Here is an 11,914-nt window from a genome sequence, read left to right on the forward strand (position 1 = left end):
ATCAAGCTAAGCTGAGGCGCCATCCCACATAGAAGAACTGGAAGGACCTACACCTGGGATAAACAACTGTCTACTGGGGCTCTGGGGAGGAAAAAAAGAAAAAGAGGAAGATTGGCCCTGAGCTAACATCTGTTGCCAGTCTTCCTCAAAAAAAAAAAAAAAAGAAGATGGAGGCAAAGCACTGGGATGAAGGTCAGATTCCGCAGCCCTTACCACTTAGGTGTCAACTGAAAAGAGCAATTAGTGTTTGAGATTACCCAGGATCTCTCAACACATCAGAATGTTTTGAAAACTGCACACCCTGCTTCCCTACATCCTAAACAAGAGGGCTTCTACACCCTCCTGTCCATGCCCTGCCAGGGCCTCCAGCTTCCCCTGACCCTCTACAAAGGCCAGGAAAGGAAACTCCCTTCAGGGTTTTGAAGGGGAACCGGGCCAGGTTTGCACCCTAACAGTGACTGGGAGGTCGGGTGTGATGTGTTTTCTGACCCGGATGAGGAAACGCGTCTGCGCTGCAGGGAAGGGAGGGGCCCTTAATCCCCGGCGGGCAGTCGCAGCCGCAGCCCCCAGGCCGCAGGAACATAAGGCCCCGCTCCCCACGCAGAGCAGAGCCCGACCCGGCACGTGTGCGCAAGGGGGGTGAGCGGAGGCGGCCACAGGTGCGCGGGGCTCGGGAAGGGGTGGGGGCTTCCTCTTGACCCCAGGGGGCGACCAGCCAGCGAGAGCTGGAACTAGGGTGACCTGTCGAGGGCGCCTCACCACGGTCTCTGGGTGCTGGGGAGGGGGCCTCAGAGTCACCTGGGAAACAAGGATCGTAGGTCCCCTGGGCCCCAGTTGGCGCAAGTCATGGGTGCCAAGAAGCTGCCTCGTGCCACGCTCCACTGGGATCTGGGGTTCCTCCCTGGGGGGGCCGCCTGGGCGCTGTGTGCTGATGGGATCAGGGCAAACTTGACTTGGCCCCACCCTGGGAGTTGGGGTCGCTGGGTTCCAGACTTTAACCAAAGACTCAGATGGAAATGCCTCATTCCACTGGGTCTTTTCTAAGAAGGAGGGATATTATGGGGTATGACAGCCTGTAATGGAAGAAGCGACCCAATCCAGGGAACCTGGGAGGCTTCAGAGGAAAGTGGGGTGATTTGGGCGGGTGTGTTGATTAGATTCACGATTGAAAAACCATCTGGCTCTCAGGTTGGATACTTTAATACAGAAGGGGATGCAGTTCTGGGAAAGCAGAGGAGAGGCAGCTCTAGCTGTGGGTGTGGACATGACCAAACATCTGTCCCCTGCTGGACCTGGACTAGGAGTGAGGGGTCGTGGGGAAGGGGGGTTAGTGTGAGCTGCTCCTGAGTGACCCCCTACTTTGGGCTCTTCTTTTTGCTAAATATTTTACCTGAAGATAGCTATAGATATAAATATATTATTACGTAAACATCTTTTTTTTGTTGTTGTACAGTGTTCCAGTCATGTTGTGAGGCCCTGAGCTCATTATAACCTCCTTGAATCTTGTTTTCTCTTCTATACAATGGAGGCAATAGTGTACTGCTTCAATCATTTCATCCCTCAAATTGGTAGCATATTGTAGAATCTCAATGTTTATTCAGTGAATTAAGTATTTGATGAGAATTCATGAAAAGTGTTCAGGGAATGTCAAGGAGGCCAGTGTGCTGGAGCAGAGAGAACCAGAGATAGAGAATTTAGGGGGTGAAGTCAGAAAACTGAGGAGGGGGGAGTACATGTAGGGTCTCAGACATCATGAGAAGGACCTAGGCTACTTTACTGAGTCAAGTGGAGAGCCAAAGGAGGGTTTGGAATTTATATTTAACCAGGAGCGTTGGCTACTGTGTGGAAAATAGATGGAAAAAAGGGAAATAGGGGAAGCAGGGAAACCATTAGGAAGTACTGCAATCATCCAGGCAAGAAATGATGATGGCTCGGAGCAGGGTGATGGCAGTGGGAGTGATAAGAAGTAATTGATTTCTTTTTTTTGTGTGTGAGGAAGATCAGCCCTGAGCTAACATCCATGCCAATCCTCCTCTTTTTGCTGAGGAAGGCCGGCTCTGAGCTAACATCTATTGCCAATCCCCCTCCTTTTTTTTTTTTCCCCCAAGCCCCAGTAGATAGTTGTATGTCATAGTTGCACATCCTTCTAGTTGCTGTATGTGGGACACTGCCTCAGCATGGCCTGACAAGCAGTGCGTCGGTGTGCGCCCGGGATCCCAACCCGGGCTGCCAGTAGTGGAGTGCACAAACCCAACCACTAAGCCACAGAGCTGGCCCCAGTAATTGATTTCTGAATCCATGTTGACAATAAAGCCTACAGGACTTGATGATGATCCTGACATGAGACGTGAGAATAAAAGAAGGATCGTGGATGGTGTGAATATGATTAACCTAAGTTAACTGCTAAAATGGAGTAAGCTTTAACAGAAATGGACAAGACTGCAGCAGGAGATGGATTGTACAGGACTATCAGGAGCTCTGTGTCGAACATATTAATGTAGTGATGATTATTTGCCATATGAGTGGAGATGTCAAGTAGAGGTGGGATACATGGATCTGGAGTTTAGGGAAGAGCTCCAAGCTGGAGGTAAAATTTAGGAGTTATCAGCATACAAACTGTATTTAAAACCTTGACAGTAGAAGAGATCACCTAGGGAGCCATGAAGATAAAACAGATAACAGGGCCAAGACTGTGTTCTGGTTAAGAATGCCAGATAGACTACAGGATGCCCACTGACATGTGAATTTCAGATAAACAACAAAGGACCATTTAGGATAAGTGTGTCCCTTGCAATATTTCAAATTTAACTGGTTGCCCTGTATTTTCTTTTGCTAAATCTGGCAACCCTCGTTGTGGTGCCCTTTAGAGTTAGTGGACGTTAGGGGTCCCTAGTGAGAGTCTCGAAGAAATGGCTAGAAAGGAAGGAGAAACCGAGTTGGTGGTCTGAAAGCCAGGATAAGAAAGTGTTTCTGGAGAAGAGAGTTATCAGCTATATCAAATGCTCATGGTAGATCAAGGGTGTTCAGGACAGAAAGTGAGGGCCAGCCCCGTGGCTTAGCGGTTAAGTGCACACGCTCCGCTACTGGCGGCCCGGTTAGGATCCTGGGCGCACACCGATGCAACGCTTCTCTGGCCATGCTGAGGCCGTGTCCCACATACAGCAACTAGAAGGATGTGCAACTATGACATACAACTATCTACTGGGGCTTTGGGGAAAAAGAAAAGGAGGAGGATCGGCAATAGATGTTAGCTCAGAGCCGGTCTTCCTCAGCAAAAAGAGGAGGATTAGCATGGATGTTAGCTCAGGGCTGATCTTCCTCACACACAAAAAAAAGGACAGAAAATGACCATTGAATTTAGCCAAGTAGATATCATTGATAAATTTATGGAAAGAGGTATTCATGGAATTGGGAATATGGGAATGCTTTTTAGTGGGTTCAAGAGAGAATGGGAAGAGAGAAATGGAGAAGTAAAGCAAACTCAAGGAGTTTTGCTGTAAAGATGGAAATGAGATGGTAGCTGGGCAGGAGGAGTTAGATCTAGAGAGGATTTTCTTTTCTGAGGTGGGAGCAATCTATCGCATTTGTATGCTGATAGGATAATCTGTAGAGAGGCAAAATTGACGCAGGAGGGTATGTGAGTGAAAAAGGAGGGGATGCACAGATGCGAATGTTTTATACACTGAATATACACACTATATATGAAAATAGGAATGTACTCCCCACATGGAGAATGCCCTCATTCCATGAGACATACAAAGGGAGGCCAATGTAGGGTCCTCTTCACTCCAGGACTTTGCCTTCTCAGTGCTGACAGCCTTGTTTGCTCTTCAGTGCCTTCCATCAGTTGTTTTGTGTATTCTATCCACTTTCATACTTATTCTCAATGCAAGAGTTAGACCAGAAAACTTCAAACATATACAAAAGTAGACAGATTAGTAAAATGAACCCCCACATACCCATCATCTAGCTTCAATAATTACCAACTCTTGGACCATCTTCTGTCATTTATACCACACCCTCTTTCCTCTGCATGTGATTATATTGAAGCAAATTCTAGATAACATTCCAGACATGTCACTTCATATGTATATACTTGAGCTTGTATCTTTAAAGGATAGAGAGGGTCTGGCCCAGTGGTGCAAGCGGTTAAGTGCACGCACTCCGCTGGGGCGGCCCGGCGTTCGCCGGTTCGGATCCCGGGCGCGCACCGACGCACTGCTTGGCAAGCCATGCTGTGGCGGTGTCCCATATAAAGTGGAGGAAGATGGGCACAGATGTTAGCCCAGGGCCAGTCTTCCTCAGCAGAAAAAAAAAAAAAAGAGGAGGATTGGCAGATGTTAGCACAGGGCTGATCTCCTCACCAAAAAAAAAAAAAAAAAAAAATTAAAGGCTAGGGACTGTCTTTTTAAAAAAAATTAGATCATCATCTCACACACACACACACAATACATAATTAACTGCAATTCTTTATTTTTCACATACTCAGTTCTCATATTTGTGTGATTTTCTTGTTGCACCAGGCAATTTTGATTAATGAAACATTTTTATTCACAAGACTATTATAGGCCATACTTATTATCATATTAGGAGGATATGGAACAAGAACCAAAGCTTGCCAACAGGTCAGCATGAAACGACTCTCTTCTGTGGGGGTCCTTATTCCTTACCCCACGCCCTCACCTGGTGACAGATGAGGATCAGGGAGACCAGATCCACAAACAGGAAAGTGGGGGAATCACCCCGACTGAGGAGCCTCATGTACAGTTTCCATGGTCCCTTCAAGGGACATATCTAATTACAAGGTCACCATACTCAACAAAGGCCAGAGCTACGGTGTTCCCATCAGGTATTTATAGTATATTTTTAGTTCCTCCAAGTCCAAATGCAATTTACCAATTAGGGGTCATTTTTGCCATAAGCAATGTTACCTAGCAACATAGGTGACAGGTCACCTTATGAGATTGCTAGAGGATCAGCTGGGAAGTTAACTAATAGTTAACTGAAGATCAAATATGTGTGCATAACAGGAAAGGGTTTGTTACCTTTTAAAAAAAATAGCTGCTTGACGTATAATTGACATAAAACTAACTATAGGTTTTTATAGTGTAAAATTTGGTAAGTATTGACAATTGTGTACATCCATGAGTCCATCACCACATTCAAGATAATGAATAGATACATCAACCTCAGATGTTTGCCCATGCCCCTTAGTAATGCTTCTCTCCACTACACAACCACTCCACCCCATCCCCAGACAACCACTCACCTGTACTGTTACTTTAGATTAGTTTGCATTTTCTAAAATTTTATATAAAAGAAATAATACAATATATAATATATATACTTTTTTTTTTTTGAGGGAGGAGGAGGGTCTGGCACCTTTCACTTAGCATAATTATTTTGAGCTCATTAGTTCATTCCTTTTTATTGCTAAATACTATTCCATTGTGAGGATATACCACTATTTCTTGATCCAGTCATCATTTGTTGGCCATTTAAGTTGTTTTTAGTTGTAGCTATTTCTTTTGTTGTTGATAGAGTTTGTTTGATTTTACAATATATTCTTTTGAAACAAAATCAAAATAAGATCAATACATATTTCTGTGTTTCCTACTGTATTTCTTAGCTGGAATACATCAATGAAGAGAAATTTCCCCTCATCAACATTTTGGTTACAATAAAGTACAGTTTGTACTGGAATGATAGTGTCGATGCTCAACTGAACTTCAGTTTCAGATGAGAGGAACTTCTTGCCCACAGGAATGACTTGGTGACGTGGATTATGACTCTTTCTCGACTGATTGGATTCCACAGCTGCCCTTCCATTTGGCTGGGCGTGAGACCAGAGAAGAATGTGCAGGGACATCTCTGTTTGTGTGTACTGTGGCTCCTCATGGAACCTTCCTCTGGGACTGAAGGGAATGAGGCAGAAGCACCTGTAGGTACTGTGGCTTCCTAGTTGCTGCCTGCCAGGAAGGAGAGTGAAGACTGAGAGCCATCAGCTTCTCACTTTCACTAGTGCTAGGAGAACCAGACCTTTCTAAGGGAGAATCCTCTGATAGAAACCCTGACTACACAATGGCCTTTGCAGTCTCCCTGGCCCAGCTCCAAGCAGAGGCCAACTGCCCCATCTGCCTGGATTACCTGAGAGACCCAGTGACCATTCACTGTGGGCACAACTTCTGTCTCTCCTGCATCCACCAGTGCTGGGAAGACCTACAGGACATCTTCCCCTGTCCCATCTGCCTCCACCACTGCCCTGACAGGAGCTTCAAGAGGAACCCCCAGTTACGTCACCTGACTGACATTGTTAAGCAGCTTCCCACCACGAGCAGCAAGAGGAAAGGGCAGGAAGAGAAGCCCCTGTGTGAGAAGCACAATCAGGTTCTGGCCCTGTTCTGTGAGGAGGACCTGGAGCTGTTGTGTCCCCAGTGCAGGGTCTCCTCTGACCACCGGGATCACCCCCTGACGCCCACTGAACAAGCTGCAGCTAGTCACAGGAGGAAGCTCAGAAGCTACATCAAGCCCCTGAGGAAGCAGGTTGAAGATGCTGAAAAGAAGTTAGAAATCCAAATTTCAAAATCATTTGAATTGCAGGGAAAGGTGAAGATTCAAAGGGGGGAATTAGACTCCGATTTTAAACAATTTAAGAGTTTCCTTAGAAAAGAGAATAATTTAATTATTTTCAAATTACAGATTGCAGAGAATGCTGTTCAAGAAAAACTGAATGAAAACAAAGTAAAATTCTCAGAGCATGTGTCCACACTAAAAAAGCTTCTGTTTGAAACAGCAGAAATGTGTGAGCAGTCAGACCTGGATATACTCACAGGTATTGAAAGTATCTATAACAAATGTGAAAACCTGAACACCCCAGCCTTCTTTTCATATGAATTCAAGGAAAAATGTTTCAGTCCTTATGAGCAATATTTTAGTTGTTCATACAATTAAATGATCATACAGAAAATGATCAACCTGTTTAAGGTCAATTTGACACTAGATATTGAAACTGCACACCCCAATCTTATCATCTCAGAAGACAGAAAAAGTGTGACCTTAGGAAAGCTGAAAGCAAACTTTCCTTACAATCTCAACAACTTTACTTTTTTGCCAGCTGTCCTGAGTCTTCAGATGGTTGTTTCTGGCAGGCACTATTGGCAGGTGGAAGTAAGAGGCAATGGTGAATGGGCCGTAGGTGTCTGTAAGGAATCTTTTCCCAGAAATGCTATGACTTCACCATCCCCAAAAGATGGATGCTGGCGAATCCAGCTCTGGTCTTACACCTGTGTTGCATTGGATATAATAATATCCACGCAGATTAGCATTTTTCTGGACTATGAGTTGGGAGAGGTTTCATTTTATAATTTGAATAACAGGTCTCATATCTATACGTACACTGATACATTTAGAGAAAAACTTAGGGCTTATTTCTATATTGGACCTACTTCAGACATTCTTACAATCTGTATAGTAACCCAGGAATGAAGATCTACCTGGGAGACCTTTGCATGTTGATATTTTTCTTCCTATTTTTCATGAATGCCACTTGGAATATTATATAATTATTAATTGTTGGGATGATATGATCTCAAGAGTTATGGTGTTTTGGCTTTTGGTTGTGTGTGTTTTTTAACTTGTAAAGTAATCAGATAGTCACAGGAAATTGCAAAGATAGTGCAGCATGTTTTGTTTGTTAACACCTAGAAGACAGTCATCTTCTGTCCCTCTGTTTCACTAACTATAACATATTACTTATCAGGCCTATTTCACAGAAATGTTGCAGGAAACAAATGCAAAGTGCTTTTGTAACTGTGAAATAAAATACATAAAAATGCCAGGTTGTTTTTTTTTTTTACATTGTCTTTTCAAGGTTTCATAAATGCTCTCACAGCATTTATGATTTTCCTATATATTTTCCATTTCTAGAAATTCACCAGTTTATTAAATGTTAATTCCATGCTTTCAAATATATTGAAGAAAGTTTTTACTTTCTGTAATGTTGGAGTCGTAGAGATCCATTTAATGCCAGAAAGCGTTTGGACCACTATTGAAGGAACTAGTGTTTAAGGGGGATGGTTAGAGTGGAGGAGATGAGGAGGGAAGGCCACATGAAAGGGAATGTGACCAGTGACATCGTGACAATGGCTGAGACCCTCCAGTAAGGGCAATGAACACCTGCCCCATGATTAAGCAGAACAGAAGTGGGTAACTTGGCTTAACCTGTAGGACACTCGAGAGGTTGGTGGAGTCTAATCCTGCCAGCGTATAGACGTCTCCTGTGAAGTAGTGGCCAGGGTTACACTTAAGCCAATTTATAAAACTAAGGTAAAAGGTAGAAAAAGTATCACATTCAATTTTTCATTTTGTCTTTATACAAATTCTTTTCAGAATTCTATTTGTTTTTCTTTTGTCTTGCATTTTAAAAAACCATGTCCACATATAACCTCAAAATACCACAGACCTGTGTTGCATTACATTATGTTAAACTACCATCATTTTAGAAAATGCTTCTATTTGGAAGCCTATATGTGTATTGTTTACAACTCCTGGTAATAAAAGAGTTTTATTTTGTATATCTGTAATTTTTATCTCTATATTGTGAGAAAGGTGGTCAGGAGAGCTTTCGAGAGCCCATTTCATTGAGGTTAGGAGTAACCCCTACATTGATCAGGGTAGGCATGCTATGCTGTGGTAATCTCAGTTTCTTATTAGGAAGATAAAACTTAGTACCTCTTCTTGTGAAGTGCAGGGAGGGTCAGCGGGCACTGCTCCAGCCCCCACCCAGGAATCTGACTCCCTCAGTCCTGTGCTGAAATAGTACAGGGTCACTCCAGCTAGAAGAAGAGAGAGTGTTAAAATGGCACACGAGACTCAAAATCCAACACCAGGAAGTGACACGCATTTTCTCTTATTCCATTCCCTAAAACTAATTGCAAGTCTCCACTTATCTCAAGGGGGCTGTAAAGATATATGTAATATGAGGTTAAAAAAACTACTGTTTACCACAATTATTGAATCCAATTAGATATTTGTGAAATTTACATTAATAGTGCTAGAAATAAAATCCTCCAATTAGAACTTATAAATAGATTAAAGTAGAAATTGATAATAATTTTGGCTCAATTTGATGGCAGTTGTTCAATAACTTCCCCCACATAGGAGAAATTTCTTTTAAGTAAAATAGCCTTGAAACATTCTTCATTAGGAGAATTATAAAACGTTATATATTTTTGGGCCTTTTTTAGAAATTTTATTTTGTGTTTGGTTTTTATTTTTTTTAATTCATTTTTTTATTGAGGTAGCATTGGTTTATACCATATAAATTTCAAGTGACCATCATATTTTGCCTTCTGTATAGACTACATTTTGTTCACCACCAAAAGTCCAGTTGCCATGCATCTCTGTACACATCTGACAAAACATCATTGAGAGAAATGTCTAAACACAATGGAATGAAAGGAAAAAATATCTCTTTATTGGGAAAGGCTTCTGTGGATAAGGAGCCTAGGAGCTACTTAAATGACTGGAGTGACGTGCTGAAGGCCAGTGGTGGGGCTGAGGTATGGTTAGACCAGAAACACACACACACACACACAGTTCACACTTTACATGGTTCCTATATGCACAGAACTCAGTTACCGCGGGTAGTTAAATTAACCCAAGTCCCTCAGTGATTCAAGTTTCAGTTAACCATGGTATATTAACTGTCAGTAATTCTATAAAGTATAAATTATATGGACCCAGAGGGTGGAGTTTCCAGCCACAGAGGATTGCTCTTCTCAACTAAATATCCAAGTTCATCACTTACAAGTTCTGCTTTCCACACAATGGTAGGACACAATTCAATGTTTTCTCCCACTATAGACAAGAGTCACCTTTCCTCCAGTTTCAAATAACGTTTTCCTCATCTGTTTCTGAGCTTTCACCAAAGCACCTTGAACTTGGTTGTTTCTGCCAACATTCTCCTTAAGGCATTATATGTATTCTTAAAGGCTAAACTTATTTGTCATGGGCTCCCTGTTGGGCTGGTTAATCCCACTGTTTGTAATATGGATTAGAATATGGAATTACACTGTAGGGGAAAACAGAATCCTGGTGAAATTGACTTTGAGACAATTGTTCCACATTGATTAAATCTCCTAGAATAGAGGATCTGAAGAATTGATATCTTTGTCTCCTCTTCACACTTCAACTCAAAGCAATCTGACACCTGACCTTCTCACTCAGTTGACACTGTTTTCAGTAATTTCATAAGTGATCTGGCAGTAAAGTCACTTGAATACTATTCAGTCTTTATTTACTTTTCTTTGCTTATTGATTATTCTCGGCAATGGGATTGACAAGAATCAGCCGTGATTCTATACCAGTTGTCTGCTTGCCAGGCTGACGTGAACAAGGACTTTTCCCATTACAATTCTGTGGCTTTAGAGAAAGAAACAGAAGCAGGGGTCCAAGGGAAGGGGTGTGGGAGTGCAGGGACGTAATTTCAACTAATGACCGCAGGACTTGCTATTGGGTTGATTGGTTGGGGTTAAGGAATGAGAGAATTCAAAGATGCTTCCAAGAATTTCTGCATTTGCACTTAGGCAAATGGAGGTTCCATCACTGAGATGTGGAGACTAGAAAATAAATAGTTTTCTGAAGTAGCAGAGAAGGTTGGTGGCAAATCAAGAGATATTTTTTATGTGTTAGAGGGAAAATAATTTCAAAGACCTTGAGGCAGAACGGAGTGTGAGTGGCTGGAGCCAAGGCGGTGTGGGGAGTGACTGTTGTCCATTCCTGTGTTCCAGCTTCTATAATGGTGCCTGGTATTAATAGGTTCTCAATAAATATTTGCAGTATTCATTAACTAATTAATTAATTATAGAATATACAAATCTCATAGTCAAAACCATGGCCCACTGCACACTTTGCTAATTAATTTTGTCTTCTTGGTGCCCTTGGATGGCCAATGTTGTCTCTTCTTTCCTTAAGGGTTGACTCAGCTCTTGGCTGTCATTACAACAAAGAAACAGTGAAATCATCACTTCACTGCCAGTCACTGCCACCTCCCATCTCCAAAATAGACCTTATTTCTGCAAAGGAGAATGTTTCCTATGTGACCAAAAAAAAAAAAAAAAAAAAGGCATTCATGATCCAACATAAAAACATAAATCTTAAAAGTAATGTGTAAACCTTATGTACTGCATTGAGGAGGACACGACATCACGTATATAGTATTTCTGCCTAAAATGCTTAACCTGAATCTAAAGAGGAAATAATGAGACAATCCCTACCATGGATAGCTTGCATAACAAGTAGCTTAGACTCTTCAAAAATGTCAACTTTAAGAAAGATAAAGTAAGGGGCTGGCCCCGTGGCTCAGCGGTTAAGTGCGCATGCTCCGCTACTGGCGGCCCGGGTTTGGATCCCGGGCACGCACTGACGCACTGCTTGTCTGGCCATGCTGAGGCCGCGTCCCACATACAGCAACTAGAAGGATGTGCAGCTATGACATACAACTATCTACTGGGGCTTTGGAGAGAAAATGGGGAAAAAAGGAGGAGGATTGGCAATAGATGTTAGCTCAGGGCTGATCTTCCTCACAAAAAAGAAAAAAAAAAAAAAGAAAGATAAAGTAAGGCTGAGGATTCTTCTAGATTAAAACAGACTAAAAAGAGAAACTAAAATTAGTTTGGAATCCTTGATTGGGTCCTGGATCAGGAAAAATAATCTATAGAGGGCATTACTGGGATAACTAGGGAAATTTGAATAGGACTCTATATTCACGATAACATAACAGTATTTTATCAATGGTAAATTTCCTGATGTGGTAACTGCATTGCGGTTATGCAGGAACAAGCCCTTATTCTTATGGGATATCTATTGAAGCATTTATCCTCTCAAATGGTTCAGAAAAGAAAAATAAAACTAT

The 11,914-nt window shown here is 42.3% G+C and overlaps 1 protein-coding gene across 2 annotated transcripts; it reads left to right on the forward strand.

Annotated features, from left to right (window-relative positions):
- The first annotated feature begins 153 nt into the window (after positions 1-153).
- Positions 154-7,931, forward strand: LOC147915796 (putative tripartite motif-containing protein 61). 2 transcript variants are annotated; one of them, XM_087437457.1, is made up of 3 exons: positions 154-659; positions 5,630-6,606; positions 6,700-7,931. In XM_087437457.1, the coding sequence occupies exons 2-3, from the start codon at positions 6,082-6,084 to the stop codon at positions 6,949-6,951; spliced, it is 777 nt and encodes a 258-aa protein (XP_087293583.1). In that variant the 5' UTR covers positions 154-659; positions 5,630-6,081; the 3' UTR covers positions 6,952-7,931. The 2 variants fall into 2 exon arrangements, with proteins under 2 accessions (XP_087293583.1, XP_087293582.1); XM_087437456.1 differs by having other exon boundaries at positions 5,630-7,931.
- Positions 7,932-11,914: the final 3,983 nt, after the last annotated feature.

This window comes from Ceratotherium simum, chromosome 12 (genome assembly GCF_057802395.1).
Source record: "Ceratotherium simum simum isolate JZ-2026a chromosome 12, ASM5780239v1, whole genome shotgun sequence".
NCBI classification, from domain to species: Eukaryota; Metazoa; Chordata; class Mammalia; order Perissodactyla; family Rhinocerotidae; genus Ceratotherium; species Ceratotherium simum.